General features: G+C 44.7%; 1 protein-coding gene across 1 annotated transcript in view; it reads left to right on the forward strand.

Annotated features, from left to right (window-relative positions):
- LOC149437125 (uncharacterized) overlaps window positions 1-22,232 on the forward strand; it is a gene marked incomplete at its 3' end in the record, with an annotated part of 130,153 nt that overhangs the window by 41,222 nt on the left and 66,699 nt on the right. Inside the window, exon 7 of the mRNA XM_089661097.1 lies at window positions 20,686-20,806. Within this exon, the coding sequence (XP_089517223.1) occupies window positions 20,686-20,806 (121 nt within the window). The remainder of the gene's footprint in view (window positions 1-20,685; window positions 20,807-22,232) is intronic.

The following is a 22,232-nucleotide window of genomic DNA, read 5'->3' on the forward strand; positions in this document are numbered from 1 at the left end:
ACTGATGGGCACAGGTGGGTGACACAGGTGGGTGGCACTGCTGGGCACTGGTGGGTGGCACTGGTGGGCGGCACTGCTGGGCACCGATCATCAGGGCACTGACTATCAGTGCCCTTATGATTGGTGCCGATCCCTGCTCTGACAACTGCCGGTTCTCGGCAGTACTTTCCCCACGTTCTGATAGCGTGAGGAAAGTGCAGCCGAGAACCGGCAATTGTATTTCCCTGTGATCAGCGTGTCATTGGATATGGCTGATCATGTGGTAAAAAGCCGCTGTGATTGGCCTTTTACCACATCACGTGATCAGCTGTGTCCATAGGACACAGCGATCACGGAGATCGCCGGGGGCGTGCAGGAGAGCACGTTCTGCGGTCCGTAACCGGTTAAATATCTGTCTGTAGGTCAGCTTTACAACATTCTAGATAGATCTTACTGAATATAACACAGAGAATTATCAATTTTGTAGTACAGTTAGCTACAAGTGAAAACTATGCACACACTTACCATGTTGTCATGGTCTATTTGTGTTATTTACTTTTATTTAAAATATTACCTGCTTCTTTTTCTGATTCCTTTGCTTAATGATGAAGGAATAGTTGTTTACAGCAGATTTATGAATAGGAAGAGGGCTTTATTTTGTCCATGAACAGGTTAAATAGACTTGAAGAAGATTTGTGCTTCTTTTCTGTGATTTGAGTTCACATAGCTCAATATCTGCCAGCTCAGACTGTTCCTTTTCATTGGACAGTTTAGTTTTCTTTGGCTGCCTGCTCACACATCTAAATTGGTATTTGTAGATCTCTTGATCCATGGAGCTTGCACAACTCATTTAACTACTGGGGCACAACTAAGCAACCGCTTTATGTATAGGTCCGTGGAAGAGCGAGTTGAATGTTCCTGTTTCTCCTGGATAACATTGACTTAAAGAAGGGCTATAATTAACCGTTTCAATACCGTGCAATTTTACACCTTCCTGCCCAGGCCATTTTTCAGGTTTCAGCGCTCTCACACTTTGAATGACAATTGCGCGGTCATACAACACTGTACCCAAACTAAAATGTTATAATTTTCTTCACACAACTAGAGCTTTCTTTTGGTGGTATTTAATCATCGCTGCGGTTTTTATTTTTTGCTAAATTAACAAAAAAAGACCAAAAATTTTGAAAAAAACATTTTTCTTTGTTTCTGTTATAAAAGTTTACAAATAAATAATTGTTCTTCATAAATTTAGGCCGAGATGTATTCTGCTACATTTCTTTGGTGAAAATAACCCAAATTAGGATGTATTTTTTAGTTTGTAGGAAAGTTATAGAGTTCACAAACTATGGTATAGATCTGAATATTGATCAATCCTGAAGTACTGACAGACAATCTAATTTCTTGAGGTCCAAGAATGTCAGAATAGTACAGATATCCCCAAATGACCCCTTTTTGCAGAGTAGACAGTCCGACGTACTTCATAAGAGGCATGGCGAGTTTTTTGAAGTTGTATTTTTTTGTCATAATTTTTCGGAAAATGAAAAAATTAAAAAAATTATTTTCACTATTTTTTTTATTTTACATACTGTCACCAGTGCAGTACAGCGTCATCATATAACTGGCATGGCGGTGAACAGGGACACTGACTGGTGACAGTATGAAAAAAAAAAATATATATATTTTTTAATTTTTTTATTATATTTAATTTTTTATTACTTTTTTTTAATTTTTTTAAGATTTTTTTTTTCATATTTTACTATGACCAGAGTAGTACAATGTTACCATAGTAACATTGTACTACTTTGGGGAAGTGATAAGTATTTTTTTTTTTTTTTTTTTTTTTTTTTTTTTTTACACAATTTGCTTATAGCAAAGAATTACTTTGCTATAAGCAAGCATTTACCTGAATGAAATCGATTCATTCAGCTTTTTTTTTTTTTTTTTTTTTGTGCTTAGCTGTGATTTGGTCACAGCTAATCACATGACATGTGCATGTGATTAGCTGTGACCATTCACAGCTAGGCACTAGTATACAATGGATGGCATCATGAATGAAGCCATCCATTGTATACAACTGTCATGTGACCTGCTGTGATTGGTCACAGCAGGTCACATGGTACCAGCAACGGGAGCCGGTACTCGGATCTGTCATTGGCCGTGTCCGAGGTGCACGGCCGGTGACAGATCGCACTGCTGCGCCGCTCTGCATTAGCGCAAACGGCGCATGTGCGGGAGCACGCCAAATGGCGTGCACCCGGAATGGAGAGACACTTCTGAAGCCGCCAAACGGCCATTGGCCGGGCGGCTAATGGTTAATGGAACTAGACTGTCAATAGGTAATGGTCTTTATATAAATCCCAGCACAGGTGTAGCTTTGTTGGAAAGGGTCTCTCAAACTTGCATTTTGAACAAAAACAGAACCACTGTAAACCTCTAAAATAAAACGAAACGCATGTAAACTAGCAAAAACAAACCTTTTCTCATTCATTGGGAGATACAGGAATTCAAAGACTGTTGGGGTTTTATTGCTGCATACAGAAGGATTTTGAGACTTACGAAAAAAAAAAAAAATTGTGGGTCAGCCCAGTATAGCCCTTCTTAGTCCCAGCGTGCCTCAGTTTTTTGCTGTTATCCTAGGAAGATGGATACCTCTTCTCTACTTTTGTGGAGAGTCTGTTTTTTTTTTTTTTTTTTTGCAAGGCTGTCCTGGAATTTGCACTGTGCTAGCTGTGGAGCACCCTCCAGGTCCAGAGATGTGGCACCGCCCCAGGTATGACCTTGTGTCTGAAGACTCACATTCTGAGTAGGCTATGTGGACCAAGCATCGGAAACTGCCTAGTTACTAGAGCCACTGGACTCCATTTAAAATTCCCATGTTCCATCAGTTTACCGCTGAGGGACTAAGCACTGACATCTGCTGCCTGTAGTTCTGATATATTTGACCATTTTACTTGAAGAAAACATGAATTTTCCTGAGAGAGTGTGAAATAAAAAGTGCATAACTAAGTAGCCTTGTCACCAAAGTTATTAGGGAAGACGCAAGTAGCATATTTGCCTGCAAGTGCCTTTTTTAAAATGATTATGGTGTATTTTTTTCCAAAAAATATATATTCATTTTTAAAAACTGCGCGTTTCAGTTTTCGACCAAGTGCATTTTGAATTTTCAGTTTCGGCACCAGAATTTTCATTTCGGTGCACCACTAATATACTGTATGTATGTGTGGTAGGGAGTGGTATCAAGGTTAATGTGTGTGTGTATATATATTAATATATATTTATGTATTCATCTCTCTCTCTATTATATATGTGTGTGTATGTTAGGGGGTGGTATCAAGGTTAATGCACCACACCCAATTAAACAGATGTGACTAGGCTCTTACTTTTGGGGATATTTTGCAGCTCAGTGTTATGTATGACCTACAGTTTAGTACTGTGCTCCCAGTGCTTAATTGGTAGTTTCAGTGGATAACACAATATGTTGAAATATGTGATTCTTTGTGACAACATTATGCACACCTATGCTTTTTGATGTAATAAATATTTCTCTTCCACTCACTGAATAATACATCAAAAGTCTAGATTTTGACCATGGAACAAAAAAACATTTAGGGGCAGTCCCTGCTGTTGTCCAACCTCCTAATTTGCAAACGCAGACATAGTTTTTGTGCCTAGACTCAAGGAGTTGGGATCTAAGAATCCATGCTGAGATTTTTCTATCCATTTTTTTGTCTTGAAGACTTTTCTCTTCATGTGTGTTGTTATTTTCTTCAACAGTGTGCTGGGTGACCAGCTACCAGCTATCCAGCAGATGCACTTTCTCACCACAGTTTGGCTGTGACAGCTCTCTCCCACACATGGAGCAGCCTGGGAAAACTTTTTCAGAGGAGCATATGACTGCCTGAGCCTGAATGCCCAGTCAGTGTCCCCCCATAGGCAGGCGGAATCCTAGCTACACTTACAATAAGGGATTTTGTCCACTATAAACCTTTTCTTCTGCCATGTTGTTGTGGTTACCACTCTAACAGTAAAAAACCTTTTTGGCATGAACCAAACCGCTTCTCGTCTAACTTCATTGTGTGGCTGCTTGTCATCTTTAAAGACCTTAGACTAAATATGTTGTAGTTTTCTCACAATAACAGAAGCTGGCCTAACAAACTATTTCCTTTACTTGGGGTTGCCTGTACTGTCAGTGTTGCATCCTACTGTACAGTGCATAGCATCAGCTACATACACTGTGCAGCACTGTGTGGGAGTATCTGAGGGAGGGTTCCCATCCAAAATCAAGTTGTGCTGAGTGCTTCTCAGCCTTTCAGAGAATACCATTATTATCAGTGAATACAAGGCTTCCTCTAATTGGCTGACGTGCAGATCCTGACATCTTCCACCTGCCTCGTCACCTCTGCCAATCAGAGGAAGCCTTTTACTCATGGAAAAAAAAATACAAGACTTCCTCTAAATGGCTGAGAAGTGCTTGACCCAATTTCTGTTTTGTTCCAGCTGCAGACGAGAAGTCCACCATACTGCTGCCGGAACACAGCACTGCATAATGTACAGTGGATATAAAAAGTCTACACACCCCTGTTAAAATGTCAGGTTTCTGTGATGTAAAAAAATGAGACAAAGTTAAATCATTTCAGAACTTTTTCCACCTTTAATGTGACCTATAAACTGTACAAATCAATTGAAACACAAACTAAAATTTTTTAGGGAGGGGAAGTAAACATAAAACACTAAAATAATGTGGTTGCATAAGTGTGCACACCTTCTTATAACTGGGTACGTAGCTGTGTTCAGAATTAAGCAATCACATTCAAAATCATGTTAAATCAAAGTCAGTACACACCAGCCATCATTTAAAATGCCTCTGACTAACCCCAAATAAAGTTCAGCTGTTCTAGTAGGTCTTTCCTGACATTTTCTTGGTCCGCAGAGAGCTTACAAAGCATCAGAGGGATCTCATTGTTAAAAGGTCTCAGTCGGGAGAAAGGTACAAAAGAATTTCCAAGGCATTAGATATACCATGGAACACAGTGAATACAGTCAAGTGGAGAAAATAAGGCACAGCAATGACATTACCAAGAACTGGATGTCCCTCCAAAATTGATGAGAAGACAACTGGTCTGGGAGGCCGCCAAGAGGCCTACAGCAACATTAATAGAGCTGCAGGAATATCTGGCAAGTACTGGCTATGTGGTACATGTGACAACAATCTCCCGTATTCTTCATTATGTCTGGGCTATGGGGTAGAGTGGCAAGACGGTAGCCTTTTCTTATGAAGAAAACTATCCAAGGCCGGATAAATTTAGCAAAAACACATCTGAAGTCTCCCAAAACCATGTGGGAAAATGTGTTGTGGTCTAATGCAGTGTTTCTCCACCTTTTTCCAATCGGGGAGCCCTTGAAAAGTATTTTCAGTCACGAGACACCCCTGTCCAAAACTTGGTTCACGTATTGTGTGTTGCGGAATGCATGCGAAATTGTGCTCATTCCTGACATGCAGACAAATGTTCTGCTCTTTAGGGGTACTCCCATACATTGGCAAACGCGGGCTGTTTTTGCTGTGGTGCAATTTTAAAACTAAGATCAGGGATTACTTTCCCTGCATTTCTGCGGATAAGGCAGCCCATTGAAATGAATGGGCTGGCCTACACACAGCCACACAGATGTGAACCAAGGGCCTGCTCACCTGTGAGGTTGGAGGGTGGTAAACTTAAGCTGTTTACCACTTAACCAATTAAGCTGATTTTACCACCCCCAACTGTTCCTCCTTTTAGCTGCATAAACTGCAGCTGGAGGTATTCACATGCTGTTGCCGCAGCTGGAAGTATACCTCCAGGTGAATGGGGTTGAACTACAACCACCCCGTAACTGCATGCGCATTGCACACAGTTTTGGTGTGGTGATTGCTGCTGCCTTTTACAGGGTTAAACTAGATGGTGGGGAGGCAGCATATTGCCTCTTTACCACTTGTCAAATGCCTCCTGAAAAGCGATCTGAGCATGGATTGCTTGTCACAGGAGCAGCAGTCCTTGCTGCTATTACAAACAAGTCCTAAAAAAGGAGTTCTGAAAGGACAGGAATAGTAGGTTGAGATTAAAAGTAAAATACATATACACACGCAGACACACGTACACACACATGTACATACACATGTACACACACATACACGTACACACATATATAATGCAGTATAGCATTTTGAAAAGTTACAGTACCTTCGCTTCCATCACACAGCCGGGTACTGCACTCTAGGGGGAAGCAGAGAGCACAGAAGACACTCCCCTTCACTTTGCTGAGCAGTGTGACGGCTCCCAGTGCTGACGTACAGTACGGCTGGGGATCGGGAGCTCGGGCTCAAGTGACAGCCATTCTCCCCACGGCACCCCTGAAGACCTCTGGCGGCACCCCGGTATAGAAAGGCTGGTCTAATGAAACCAAGGTTGAACTTATTAACCATAATTCCAAAAGCTATGTTTGGCGCAAAAACAACACTGCACGTCACCAAAAGAACACCATACCCACAGTGAAGCATGGTGGTGGTAGCATCATGCTTTGGGCTGTTTTTTTCAGCTGGAACTGGGGCCTTAGCCAAGGTAGAGGGAATTAAGAACAGTTCCAAATACCAATCAATATTGGCACAAAACCTTCAGGCTTCTGCTACAAAGCTGAACATGAAGAGAAACTTTCTTTGAGCATGACAACGACCCAAAGCATACATCCAAATCAACAAAGGAATGGCTTCACCAGAAGATTCAAGTTTTGGAATGGCCCAGCCAGAGTCCAGACCTGAATCCGATCGAAAAAGATGCCCTCAAAATCTGACAGGTTTGGAGTGTTTTTGCAAGGAAGAGTGGGCAAATATTGCCAAGTCAAGATGTGCCATGCTGATAGACCCAAAACGATAGACCCAAAATGACATGCAAAAATATTATTTTTCATTTTTACTTTCCTCCATCTAAAAGACTTCAGTTTGTTGTTCAACTAAGTTGTACAGTTTATAGGTCACAGTAAAGGTGGAAAAAGTTCTGAAATGATTTATCTTTTGTCTCATTTACATCACAGAAACCTGACATTTTAACGGGTGTGTAGACTTTTTATATCCACTGTATGTAGGTGATGCATCAGTAAAGGGAATGGTTCATTTAGGCCAAAATGTTACTAGTATCAGAAAATCCTATTATCTGTTATTCCTCAAGTTCTACCTTATCCTGAAGAATATTTTCTTGCTAACTTTTGAGACCTCTGTCCCAATGACAATTTTTTCTTGCTGTTTTGTGAGCAATGTTAGGATTTCATTGGCTTTTACAGATTAAAATCTTTTTCTGTAATCATTTGACAAGAGTGAGTATTAGTTTCTGTCCCTGGAGCTGGATCTAGAACATATTGGTTAAATATTTTATTTGCTTGCATACAGTTTGTTAAACCAATTAGCTGTTAAAAACTCAGTAAGTACATTGAAGCTGCCAGCAATTAGCACTTCAGTTCACTTGCACATCCTTAATAAACCCACAGGATCTCATCTCTAGAGAGGCAGCATAAACTACAGATGAGGGAACTCGTTTATACCAAACACACATACGCAGTCAATAGTGAATTGTTGGAAATTCAGCAGTGCACCCTCTGTATCTGTGCTATCTTTTGTAACTTTAAAGGTTGTATATACTTTAGTGATATGTAAAAGTGTAAAAATGATAGACAAATTAAATAAATTGCAAACTGCAGAGGCAAACATAGCACATGTTGAAAATAAATAATAAATCCGGACTCTAGTGTGCTACCATATCTCATTGTCATTTTTAAACTAGATTTGTATACTGTTTGTCCTAACAAAGGGTTAAAGATCTGTGGTGATTGGACGCGGACAACCATTTTGTTAAGATGGAATGGCATGTGGTGTGTGTGTATGCTGGGGTCACAAGTGCATCAGGTACAGCTGGATACGCTTCATGGTTGTAAACCCAATTAGCTGGTCCCATGATGTCTGTCCGACTCTTGCCTTGGCCTGGTCGTAAAGCTATAAATCAGTCAATCACTGGACATGAAAAGCATTCCAGAGTGGCAGTAAAACGTACATCCCACTTGAATCACTTTTTCATACAAATTCATAAATCCCGACAGGAACAAGGCCCATTAAAACAAAGCAATTATTCAGATAGGTAATTTTATTACGAGACACCTGACACCTTTCACCCCTATGTGGCACCTACATGAGAGTAGAAAGCAATATGTTTTTATCGGAACGGTAAGATATGCCATATTTGGTGTCTGGACGTTCAGAATATGATTTGCATATTATTCTACCAGTGGAAAGCATGCTACATGTACCTATGCAAGGTTATTGACCATGGTATAAACTGATGACGGATTTGGTTCACAGCCTGGGTCTCCGCTTAACACTCCTCCCCAAATGAGGCGATTGGCCCTTGGCTTCAGTAGACACCCCCTGCTGGGACACTGGAAAAGGCTGTCATGCTTGGAGAGAGAACATGAAGAGATTCTCCCTTTTAACACCAGGAACCCACTTTGGGGGAAAAGGCACCCTTTTGTTCAGAGCGCTTAAAATATGCTTAAACCAAGGACTTCTGCAGGTATCCTACCTTCTGAAACTACTTTCTTTTATCTCTCTGTTGTGTTATTGCGCTCTCTCTCTGTATATAAATATATATTTGTTACATCTTTTTCTGTAAATATTTTTATTGCACCATTTTTACCTTTTTAGTAGTAAATCCTATTTTCTGAAAAGTGTTGAACTGTTTCTAAAGCTCTTTAATGCAAACTAAGAATCCATGTCTCTGAAGAGTGCTACCGCGTGTTTTAACCCTCTGCATACATCTGTCTGCGGTGGCAGTGTGTATACAGACGCTTTTTCAAACATCATAGTGTTACTGCTAAGATTTGTGAGTTTCCTCATCCTCTGTAAAAAGGTGGTGGTGGCAGTGTGAAGGGTTAATTGCGTAATTAACCTGACCCAGTAACAATTGCTCTCAGGCTGCTGGCACATAGATTATGGTCCAGCGAGCTGGAAAATCTTTGTGCAGGGCGCAGCTGAGAGGGGCATTGTTACGCAAGTGGCAGAGCGGTCTTAGATTGGCTGGTCCTTCGGTTACAAGTTTGTGAGAAGGGCTGGGGTCTGACGCCGCGCCAGTCACATATTGGCTGGCAGCGTACGTGGGATAGTTCTGCATTAGAGCATTCAGTGCATTGTTAGGAATTAGCTCTGCACTGAAGGATTGTAACCTTTGTGGAAACAGTCCTTAGAGACAAGCGGTGCATATTTTTTATAGAGAGAGAGTGAGAGAGATACAGCAACAGCTCCTTCCTTTTTCTGCTTTCTATTCTACCTTTTCTTGCAATTATGCCTGGTTTAGCAGAATACAAGAAAATGAAGAAAAGTGATTTAAGTACTGAATGTGAAGCATAAGTAATTGACATCGGTGGCAAAACTCATGAAAATTTGATTCATGACCTACAGGAGCATGATATCCGGGTAGACCAGAGCCCGGGGGAACCTGAAAATGAAGGGGTTCCCGCCACCTCCAATCCCAGTGGCTCAGATATGGCCTCGCAGGATGGGCATACAGAGACTGACACTAGAGTATCACCGAATGTTACCGGAGTGCCTGTAACCAGCAGAGATTCTCCTCAGATGCAGAAAGCCATGGAATGCATCAAGGAGGTGGATCTTATGGCATACCTGCGGTTCCTTGAACGCCAGGCTGAGCGAAAAGCTGCGGAACGCCAGGCTGACAGAGCGGAACGCCAGGCTGACAGAGTGGAATGAGAACGGCTGAGAGCGAGGCGGTGCAGAGGGAAGCTGATAGTCGGCACAAACTGGGGATGGCTAGGCTCCAGCAGCAGCGACAGGCTCAGAACCTCAAATCCCTAGAGCACAGGGACGCTTCTCTGGCCGTGGGCACAGCAGCCAAGTTTCCAGTGATGGAAAAAGACGGTGACTTTGACATGTATTTACTGTCATTCGAAAAAACTTGCCGTCAGTACGATCTGCCCTAAGCACAATGGGTTCGGTATCTGACACCAGGACTACCAGGCAAGGCCCTGGATGCGTTTGTTGAATTGCCAGGGGAGCAGGACGACAATTATGGAGCTCTAAAGGAAGCAATTGTCCAAAAATACCAGATGACCCCCGAATTGTATCGGAAGCGGTTTAGGTCCTTGCAAAAGGGACCTGGGGACTCTTACACTGATTTGGAAAGCCGCTTACGCACCACATTCCGGCAGTTGACCAGAGGACTGAAAGCTGACTCCTACGAGTCCCTGGAGGATCTCATGATACGAGATCAACTACTGCATCTCTGCCTGACAGACGTCAGACAGTTTGTATTGGAGAGAGAACCTTCACGTGCCAAAACTGCAGCAGACCATGTCCACATGCGGTGGTCTGACTATTGCAAAGCTCCTCCGAATGGCTGGAAAGGAGGGAAATCACCCATAGTAACCCCTCCTACGCTGGTGAGTGAAGCTTCCCATCACCCAGAACCTGCAGTACTTGGGGCCAAGCCATTCCTGACTGACAGCCGCAGATGTTTCACCTTTGTGAAACCCGGACATCTCAGGACGCAGTGCCCTGAGCAGAAGAAGATGACATCACCTGGCCAGCCGACCAGCAACTCTTCTTCTGTGCTGTTTGTCCGCAGGAAGACTCGGGTAACCCCCGCCAACTTGCAGCCAGTCACCGTGGGCAATCGGACTGTAACTGGTTTCCGTGACACCGGGCAGAGGTCACCTTGATCCGACCGGAGGTGATTGAAGGAGAGAACATCATCCCAGGAAAGTTCCTTACCCTCACTGGAGTTGGGGGGACCCGTTCACACATACCCCGTGCTAAGGTATTCATTGATTGGGGTGCAGGAAGGGGGATGAGGGAGGTGGGAGTCTCGGATGAAATTCCCACACCTGTTCTGTTGGGTGCCGATTTGGGTACGCTTGTTTCCTATTATGCCCCTGCCAAGAACACCCTGGAGGCCCCCCTGGAACGCTCTGGACATGCCAAGGTACTGTGTGCAGATGTTGGGTTAATATCTGGGCAACCTGTGGATGGACAGAGGGAGGAGGCTGGGGATAGAGTGGGGTTACAGGATTCTCCATCACCTGGAGAAGGAGAGGAGATCCCCTTGCATGGGGAGGTAATTAACTCCTGTGTCATTGATGGTACAAATGTAAATGTTGATGATGATGCATTTTCATTGTTGGGGGTCACCCACAGTGCTGTGAAATGGGCAGAGGTACAATCTCTGGGTGCTGAGCAAAGGGATGGTCTGGGTAGGCCCTTTCCTTGCTCCATCCCAGAGGGTTCTACCTTGATAACCTCCCAGCAGTTGTCTTTGTATGGTACTGGACAGCTGGTTGGTACTTGTAGTACCAAGGCAGCACTGGGGAGTGACCAAAATGTTGAATCCATCAGCATGCTAGCTGTGAGCTTCCTTGCTGAGAAAGGTAAACAACAGCTTGACTGGGACAGTGAGAAGCTGGAAATGAATAGTCTACCAGCAGGGGGCTTGGGGACTGAAAGAGTTAACCAAATGCTCATTATATACAGTCAGCCTAGAAGATATGTAGTGGGAGTGTCACCTGATATAGCCTGTCAAGGTCTATGGGGAAAACCTGAAGCCAGGGAGGAAGTCACCTCAAAATATTTCTGGCTTAGATTCACTCCCCAAAAACCAACCAGACCAGCGTATGTCATAGGCAGTGGCAGCACACCTGGATTGGAAGTGTGAGGGTCCCTATTGGAGTTGATAGCCGGTCCTCAGAGAGGGAGCTTTGGCCTGCAGCTCCAATCACCCTTCCTTTCCATTCAGGTACAGCAGCTGTTGGCAAGACCTATGGTAAATGGTGTCTGGGTTCAGGGAAACCCTGGGAGGGCCCACCGTGCTGTGAGTTGGACGGCAGGGTGTATCCTTCCCTCAAGCCTTCGTCCCACCTCATATCACAGGAGGTGCAGACTGAATGGTCCAAAGAGACAGAGGGAATGTCGCAGTCAGGGATCCAGAAGTCCAGTATTGTCTGGGCATCACCAGTAGTCCTGGTCCCCAAAAGGGATCAGATGACCAGGCTTTGTGAGGACCTTGGAAAACTGAGCGCCAGCCCTGTGTTGTGGCCTACCCCATGCCCAGGAACCATGAGGTAATGGAGCAGCTGGAGCGGGTACCTGCCGTCATGGACTTGAACAGAGGGTATGGGCCAACATCTCTAACCCAGGAGGCTCAGGACAAGACAGCCTTCACCACTCCCCGTGGCTTGCCTGAATTCACGAGAAAGCTAGTTGGGGTTGAGAATGCACCAACCAACTGTGCAGTTGCCTACTTTAGGGGCCTTGCAGTGTTTGGTCCTGTCTGGGAAGAGCAACTTGGACCCCTGTCACCAGTCATGAACAAACTGCCAGTGCCTAGTCTGACAGTCAAAAATGGCAACGGTTAGAGGGGCATGTCAGTGGTTCAGCACTGGAAGCCACAGGTAGGAAGAGACCCCCAGAGGTCTGGAAATGGGGAGACTGAGGGAATTATGGCCTGGCCTACTCCCCAGGCCAAAAAGCAGGTTATGTCAGGCTTGGGTACAGCTGGCTACGGTAAGAGGCCTGGGTGCAGCTATCATGGCTCAGCTGAACCTGTGACTGACCTAACCGACAAGAAACTGATGAAAATGGTGTCCTGGAGGCTAGCAGGTAAAGAGGACTGTTCAACCTGGGCGAAGGTACCTGTAGATACACATAGAAGGCGAGTTCCAGAATTCACCTGTCTGGTTTTGGTGCACACAGGCGCCACTACCTTCGGGTCAGATGTAGTCCTGGGCCTGAGGAATTAGACTGGAGAGGGAAATCTCATTCTCTACCTCGACAAGAAGCTACATCTCAGTATGTTAGCATATGACACCCCTGAACAGAAGTGTTTTGTGAACAGGTGGGCACCATGGCAGTTGCCACGATATCCCGGTAGTCACAGCAGACTGGTGCTCACCCCTAACAACTCACTTTGTTGGCACAACAGTGTTGCTGGGGAGAAAAGCACCCTTCTCAGAAGGAACCTGGTTCTCCCGCAGGGCAGTTGTACCAGATGACACCAAGGGGAACATCTGGGCATAATGGATCTATGTCCTGATCATCCAAACCAGCAGCAGGTGTCAGCTGCGTCAGGAGGGAAATTGCAGTTCCCTCCTGTGACGGAGGGTAGGCAGGACAGAACACACAGAGTAGATGGCAAACGCACAAAGCTTTATTGAGACAAACAGATGACAGTCATTCAATAAAGGAACTGTTAGGGAGGTTGAATCTGCCAGTAAAGGGTAGCGAAGAGGGGCCAGCCCACTTATAGTCCAACACGGAGAGCCAAGGGAGAGTCTCTGTAGCAATTGTAATCCGACAAAAGGGGGGGTGGGTGGTCAGTTCAGCAACAGTTCAGGTAACACAGGGGGAAAGCATGTACTCACGGATCTGACAGGGTGCCTGGTCTCCCAGAGGTAGAAGCAGAACACAGGTACTTGCGGAGTCCGGATCATGCGGGTGGTCTCTGGCACTGGCAGCCGATCTTTGGCAATCTCTCCCCTATGCTGGGGTCTCTGGCAATCCCTCCCCTGGAGCGGGGTCTCTGGTGCTGGCAGGTAATCTCTGGCAATCTCTCCCCTATGCTGGGGGTCTCCGGCAATCCCTCCCCTAGATTGGGGGTCCCTGCTGCTGGCAGGTAACCTCTGACAATCTCCCCCTACGCTGTTGGGTCTCTGGCAATGGCAGGCAGTCTCTGGCAATCTTCCCCTATGCTGTGGGGTCTCTGGCAATGGCAGGCAGTCTCTGGCAATCTTCCCCTATGCCGAGGGGTCTCTGGCCGGCTTGGGTGCGGGTCCCCGTGAGGTTGGGGGGCTTGCAGAGTCTAGCCCCCAGCCGCAGCTGGACTCCTTCGGTGGCTGTACAGCGGAAAGATGACCAGAGTGCCTGGCATCAGCTTCTTAAACTGATGCGGGACGCTTCCTGGTCGTCTAGGCAACCGGGCCCGGGCCGGCGACGAGGCTCGCCCCCAGGACAGGGGCCACGCCTCTCGTGAGCACGACTTTTATCCAGGGACATCCGCAAGCTCGGGAAGCTTGCGTGCCCGTGTTGCGGATATCAGGGCTAAGGTGGCGTCAGCTAGATGCCAGAGACCGGGCCATCCCTGCGTGAGGTTCGCACCCCTCCACGGAGAGGTGTGAACCTCGCCAACTTCTCTCCGGCTGCGGCCGGAGAGGGAGAAGATAGGACAGGGGTGGTGGAAGTCGCACCACTCATTCCACGGCGGTAGAATGAGAGGTGGAGGGGGGAACACTAGACCCCAGGGATGAATCAGGCTGGTGACAGGGACATTCTGAGGGGCAGGATGACACCGGACCCCCGGGAACATAAGAGGGGCCAGTGTCAGCATTTATGAAAGGCAATTTGGGAGGTGTGCGGCGAGCTGGCAGCAAGCTGGCCGGGAGGGAGGGGGGCCACAGTAATTGAATTACGCCATTTGGCCAAGTGACACGGGATATACAGAGCGAGACGCTGAGGGACATGTGATACGGGGGATTATTAAGAGGATTAATAATTGGCAGGGCCCCTATACCGTGACACCTCCCATGCAACCACCTTAGAGGGGAGGTGTGGCGATTGGACGTGGACAACCATTTTGCTAAGATCTACCATCTTGTATCATGCTCTGCAAATGTCATTCTCACTCCTTTCAGTCTTCCCTCTCCCTTTTTTTTAATGTCATGTGGTGTGTGTATATGCTGGGGGTCACAAGTGCATCAGGCACAGCTGGATACGCTTCATGGTTGTAAACCCAATTAGCTGGTCCCATGATGTCTGTCCGACTCTTGCCTTGGCCTGGTCGTAAAGCTATAAATCAGTCAATCACTGGACATGAAAAGCATTCCAGAGTGGCAGTAAAACGTACATCCCACTTGAATCACATTTTCATACAAATTCATAAATCCCGACAGGAACAAGGCCCATTAAAACAAAGCATACAGTCAGGTCCATAAATATTGGGACATCGACACAATTCCAACATTTTTGGCTCTATACACCACCACAATGGATTTGAAATGAAACGAACAAGATGTGCATTAACTGCAGACTGTCAGCTTTAATTTGAGGGTATTTACATCCAAATCAGGTGAACGGTGTAGGAATTACAACAGTTTGCATATGTGCCTCCCACTTGTTAAGGGACCAAACGTAATGTGACAGAATAATAATCAATCAAACTTTCACTTTTTAATACTTGGTTGCAAATCCTTTGCAGTCAATTATAGCCTGAAGTCTGGAACGCATAGACATCACCTGACGCTGGGTTTCATCCCTGGTGATGCTCTGCCAGGCCTCTACTGCAACTATCTTCAGTTCCTGCTTGTTCTTGGGGCATTTTCCCTTCAGTTTTGTCTTCAGCAAGTGAAATGCATGCTCAATCAGATTCAGGTCAGGTGATTGACTTGGCCATTGCATAACCTTTCACTTCTTTCCCTTAAAAAACTCTTTGGTTGCTTTTGCAGTATGCTTTGGGTCATTGTCCATCTGCACTGTGAAGCGGCGTCCAATGAGTTCTGAAGCATTTGGCTGAATATGAGCAGATATTGCCCGAAACACTTCAGAATTCATCCTGCTGCTTTTGTCAGCAGTCACATCATCAATAAATACAAGAGAACCAGTTCCATTGGCAGCCATACATGCCCACGCCATGACACTACCACCACCATGCTTCACTGATGAGGTGGTATGCTTAGGATCATGAGCAGTTCCTTTCCTTCTCCATACTCTTCTCTTCCCAACACTCTTGTACAAGTTGATCTTGGTCTCATCTGTCCATAGGATGTTGTTCCAGAACTGTGAAGGCTTTTTTAGATGTCGTTTGGCAAACTCTAATCTGGCCTTCCTGTTTTTGAGGCTCACCAATGGTTTACATCTTGTGGTGAACCCTCTGTATTCACTCTGGTGAAGTCTTCTCTTGATTGTTGACTTTGACACACATACACCTACCTCCTGGAGAGTGTTCTTGATCTGGCCAACTGTTGTGAAGGGTGTTTTCTTCACCAGGGAAAGAATTCTTCGGTCATCCACCACAGTTGTTTTCCGTGGTCTTCCGGGTCTTTTGGTGTTGCTGAGCTCACGGGGGAGTTCCTTCTTTTTAAGAATGTTCCAAACAGTTGTTTTGGCCACGCCTAATGTTTTTGCTATCTCTCTGATGGGTTTGTTTTGTTTTTCAGCCTAATGATGGCTTGCTTCACTGATAGTGACAGCTCTTTGGATCTCATCTTGAGAGTTGACAGGAACAGATTCCAAATGCAAATAGCACACTTGAAATGAACTCGGGACCTTTTATCGGCTCATTGTAATTGGGATAATGAGGGAATAACTGTCAGGGCAGGGCTGTGGAACGGACAGGTAGGCCTAGTGGCAGGGTAGCGCACTGGCTGATGACAACCACCACCAACAGACCGAAGTCCTCAGGGCGCGGATTCCAAGTCCCAGGCTGCCCTTCACCAGGGCCCCTGATGGTGGGGATGGACTTGACGCAGCCAGGAACCAGGTCGCGGCCCCCGAGACACCCCGGCTGCAGTAATGGCCGCCGCCAATGGCGTGTAGCTGGTGAGAATGACAATAGCGTAGTCAGGCAGGCCGGGTCAACAACAACGGGACAAAACGGTACAGAACAGTAGACAGAGAATCACAGGTCACGGGCCGGGTTCAGCAACGGAAGGTCAGATCGAAGGAAACCACAGAGAATGGTCTTAGTCACAAGCCGAGTCAGATACCAGAAGAGTCACGAGCGTATACACAGAGCTGTAGCAAGACAAAGACACAAGACACAAGTGCAAAGAGCATGTGCGGATCACAGGCTTATATGTACTCAGCCACACCCCTCTGTGGGATGGACCTCAGGGACCTGAAGGCATAAAAGATTCCCACCATGCTCGGCAGAAATCCAAGATGGATGCCAGCACATGGAGTAACATAATCTCTGGGAAAAGGTAGGACCTTGACAATAACACACACCTGGCCATGGAACAGCTGAGAAGCCAATTGTCCCATTACTTTTGGTCCCTTAAGTGGGAGGCACATATGCAAACTGTTGTAATTCCTACACCATTCACCTGATTGGAATGTAAATACCCTCAAATTAAAGCTGACAGTCTGCAGTTAAAGCACATCTTGTTCGTTTCATTTCAAATCCATTGTGGTGGTGTATAGAGCCAAAAATGTTAGAATTGTGTCGATGTCCCAATATTTATGGACCTGACTGTATATTCAGATAGGTAATTTTAATACGAGTCACCTGACACCTTACACCCCTATGTGGAACCTACACGAGAGTAGAAAGCAATATGTTTTTATCGGAACGGTAAGATATGCCATATTTTGGTGTCTGAACGTTCAGAATATGATTTGCATATTATTCTACCAGTGGAAAGGATGCTACATGTACCTATGGAAGGTTATTGACCATGATATAAACTGATGACGGATTTGGGTCACAGCCTGGGTCTCCGCTTAACACTCCTCCCCAAATGAGGCGATTGGCCCTTGGCTTCAGTAGACACCCCCTGCTGGGACACTGGAAAAGTCTGTCATGACCTCAACATAATTGAAAATCTATGGATAGACCTTAAAAGAGCAGTGCGTGACAGACAGCCCAGAAATCTCAAAGAACTGGAAGACTTTTGTAAGGAAGAATGGGCAAAGATACCTCAAGCAAGAATTGAAAGACTCTTGGCTGGCTACAAAAAGCGTTTACAAGCTGTGATACTTGCCAAAGGGGGCAGTACAAGATATTAACTCTGCAGGGTGCCCAAACTTTTGCAGACGCCATTTTTTTGTTTTCTGTTATTTTGAAAGTGTAAATGATGGAAATAAAATCTAACTTTTGTTGACATATTATAAGAATGTCTAATCTGTAATTTGATGCCTTTTGGAGATTTTTCCATCTTTCCTTGGCTTCTTTATGCACATTAATACAATTTTTTAGCTGGGGTGCCCAAACGTTCAATCCCCACTGTAGTTTGTGCTGTGTGTGTCTACTTTGCAGGCACTGCTACCAATAGTTCACATGTTCTCCTTGTTTTATCAGGTGGGTGCTTAGTTCTAATCTGGTGTCAGTGTTGGGCATTGGGTCTCTTGGATGGCTCTCTTAGTGGTGGCAGTCCTCAGTTCTGTTTTTGTTTTTTTTGTGGTGCTGTTAGTCTTTGCCTATCCCACAGTTGTGCTGTGTTTAGATATTCAAATTCTTATTTCTCTTAAAGTGAAGTTCAGGTTATTTCTAACTAAGCTCACACCTGCTCCTGCCTGCTTTCTAAATCCTATTCTAAGTACCTTGTAGAAGATAGATGATTTTACTGTCCTATTCTCAGAGAGGTCCAGTCATGTGATTTCCCCAGCGGTTGGCCTCAGCGGAGAGGTGAAATTGCAGATGATGGCTGCAATGCCTGTGCAGTGACATCACCACCTATAGAAGCCTGCCACTGGGAGGTGATCACGTTACCTAAATGGGTCCGCTCTGAATAGGTCAGTATGCACACTGGGAAGATAGAAAAGGATTTAGAAGGGGTAGGAGCATATTGAAGCTTAGTTGGGAATAGCCTTGAATTCTACTTTAATGAATGAGAAAGAAAATAGGATTTTTTTAGTACCTTTGTGTCTTTGATCATGCTCTCGGTGTTACATTTCACAAAACTGAGACATACTTGGAACTGGAGTAGTTCTTCCGAAAAGTTTTTTTGTTTGCCAGTGACCAAATCCTCCAGTAGAATCAAGCAGTCTCTGATTCCTGTGCCCCTCAGCGAACTCCAAGAGATGAATTTAAAGGCCAACGCCAGGAAAATAACAAAAATCCACCCATGAAGTGTCCCCCCTCCGCACTGCAAGGGTTAATTGCTTGTTTAGTCTGGGGCAGAGGATTAAGGCGCAAAAGCTTACCATACACCTTGCTCCAGAAGGATTCCTATAGTGTTGCGACTGGTTCTGTAAGCTGCAACTGGCTCCAGTCTCACTCCAGCCTCCTTGATGTACCATACAGAGTTAAAATCCCTGTATTGTATGTGCCAAGGCTCTGCCCATGGACCGGAGCTTTGGGTGGAGGAAGAGGAGAGAGCTGGAGCCGTCTAGGTTGAGAAATCAGGTAAGTGATAGAGCCTTTTGTGAAATCCGCTAGACAGAACAAGTAATTAATCTGTTTATTGCCACTGTAATGCCCCTTTCACACGATCTGTCTGATCGGGTCTGCCTATCCGTTTTTCAGCCAGATCTGATCAGACCCTCCTCTATAGAGCGGCGGATGTAAACAGACTTGTGTCCATTTACACCTGCCTACCTCCAAATCCGATCTGGCAAAAACAAACACAAGGTAGTCCGTTTACACCTGACTGCCCATATTGCAGAGCGGGCTGCATCCATGTCAGCTCTGCATAAGCGGAGCAGACATGGACCTGTCATCCGGCAGCTCTGCTCAGCAGGGGATCAGTGGACGGATTTCCTGCTGAGGAAAAGATGGATCGGGCACATGTGAAAGGGGTTTAATGGTGATTTTTTTAAAAAAAGTTTTCATTTTCTTTGAGTTGAACTTTAAAGGTAAGTGCAAAATCCCATTTTAAAACTAACTTTAAGAAATGATCCAATGCTTTTATAGTTTTTCTTTAAATAAAACAGGCTTTTACTGCTGTATATAGTTAAAGGAGAACAGAATTTGTAAAGGCAGCTCAGCTAATGGAGAAGTTGAGATCCCAGGATTTTTCGGGAAATCTTGACCCCCTCATAAGCTTACCTTGGCTGCCTCAAACCAACAAATAGAGGCATGTCCTGCATCAGAGAGCTCTACTGCAGGTTGTTACATTTCTGTGGATTGTTTTAAGAATATTCTCTAAGGGCCTGTGCACAAAACAGGAAATTACACAAACTAGCTTTGTAACATGGTTCTGGTATACAGTGCTTCTGCAGATGCCATGGAGTTTGCTTGCATGTGGTTTTTATTAATGCCACTATTATACAGAACATTTTGCAAAATCTTTTAATTCTATTTATAGATTTGTATGCAAGTACTAAACTGTAAAATTTGTTTTTCATCTAGCTGTATTATAAAAAGCTCAGTAGCAATGCAAATTATTACAAAGCACATCTGCTTTGACAGGAAAAACTGCATTTTAAAAGAGAAGTGTGGACTTTTTTTTTCTTCCCATTTATACTTAGGTGGATACAGCATTGGTCTGATGCTGTATCTGTCCCCCGCTGGCTCTAAAGGTGAGAACTCAGCGATCACATGACCACTGATCGCTAAGTTCTCACAGCCGCTCTGAGCAGAGAGTGGTGAATTTCAGTCACCGCTCTCTGCTCTGCCCCCCACAGCACTCACGGCGTGCCAAGCTGTGGCGCTCCAGATTCTAGGATAGATCCTGACTTTGAACTTCAGATCTTTCCCCAGCCTGGACCGACTGAGTAATGTCAGTTGACAGCGGACGTTAGACCACTGTCAGCTGAAAACTGGTTACAGGAGTGCGGAATGAACTGCACTCCTGTGATCACAGAAGACGTACAGCCAAAAGAGCTTAGATTGTACTCCTTTAAGAGTATATTTCAAAACACTGTCTCTACAGGCTCTCTGGTGAACTTTGGCTTGCTATACATACATGTATTTATGGTTGGGTTTTGTCCTCTGCACTTATATATATTTAACTCTTATCCTTTATTATCAGGAAACCAGCATGGACACACTACTCACAAGGGATGCAGAGACTGAGAGCAGTAGCAGACTTAAACGTAAGAAGCAAGATACAATTGATGTTAAAAGCAAGAGACCACTAATTACAGAGTTTGGTAAGCTGCTTAATCCAATTGTATTACTGTGACAACTGCCGTGTCAAGTTTAGCCTCTTTCTATTGCCATCTTCTCGTTGTTTTGTAATGTAACTGTCAGTTTTGTTTTCTCAATAATGGACAGTTAAAAAAAAACAAATGTACTGTACTGCTTTTAACTGCTTCGTGCCTAGGGGGAAAACAAATCTTAATGCCAAGCACCATATTGCAACTTTGACATGTTTAGTAAAACCGTACATATCATCACAAATGAGGCTTTCATTTGGTCATGAATGGTATTCAATCTCCTGATTTTCTTCATTTTTTATCAAAAGAAAACCGGCTCCAAATAGTAAAAAAACACAATTTTTTAAAGTTAGCTGTATATTTCTTGCTACTGCAATAATCTACCACCAAACAACAACCCAAAATAAATTCTCCTGCTTCTGATGATCACAGCAATACCGCATATGTTTATGTTGGTTGTTTGTAACCATAGTATGGCCCAGAAACAATAGTGCGCATTTTGCTTTGTTTATATGCTGCCTAAAATACACTGATTCACTCTGACCTTCACCTTTGACCTTGACCCAAACAATAAGCCTGGCACTGACCTAGATCAAACCTTGATCTAGGTATTTTTTGTTGTTGTTAATACATTTTTTTTTTTTTTCACTCCGAAGGACAGAAAGAGATACAATGTATATTTCTCTTCCATTCAGAGAGAGAAAAAACGGGGGCGGGCTTCACAGTGACTGTTCACTGTGATAGCCACTCAGAGGCTATCACAGCGATCAGGTGACCCGGAAACGGGTCCAGATCATAACTACTGGTGAGACCCCGGTCTCTGTGCTTGGAGTGCTCCATGCAAAGATGTAGAGAAGAGAAGGATGTAGATAAAAAGCTACAACTTATGTAGGTGGATTTGTTTCATCTCCGTGTACCACCTGAGTCCAGTCACTTCACTGGGTATATGTAAGGGTTTACAACTACTTTAAGCTCCTGAATGTTTTTTAGGATATACTTTGCTAAATGGCATTTGTAATTCTTAACCTTTTTGGCTGTGGTCTAAGGTTGCCATTTGTCCCTGTTTCCTGGAGACAGTCCCCTTTTCTGTGTGTTACTTATCCTGAGCCCTGAACTCTGTGCATTACTTACCCCTGAACGCTCTACTTTACTTAATCCTGAGCCCTGCACTCTGTGTTGCTTACGCCTGTACCTTACACCGCTGAACTTTGTGTATTACATGCAGTGTATTCCTAAACACTGTACTCTGTGCTTTACACTCTCTTGGCCCATAGTAGCATAGGTTCAGGTTTTATTTAATGATACATTTTAAGCCCCCATCCACTGTTGCAGCAGATTGACCACACCTACAATCCACCACTATGCACTTCACATAATTTTCCTTTTCATGGTGCCCAAAGTTATTTTTTTTTTATACCCC

The sequence above is a fragment of the Staurois parvus genome, unplaced genomic scaffold (assembly GCF_062004578.1).
Source record: "Staurois parvus isolate SC_StPar_1 unplaced genomic scaffold, SC_StPar_1.0 ptg001309l, whole genome shotgun sequence".
NCBI classification, from domain to species: domain Eukaryota; kingdom Metazoa; phylum Chordata; class Amphibia; order Anura; family Ranidae; genus Staurois; species Staurois parvus.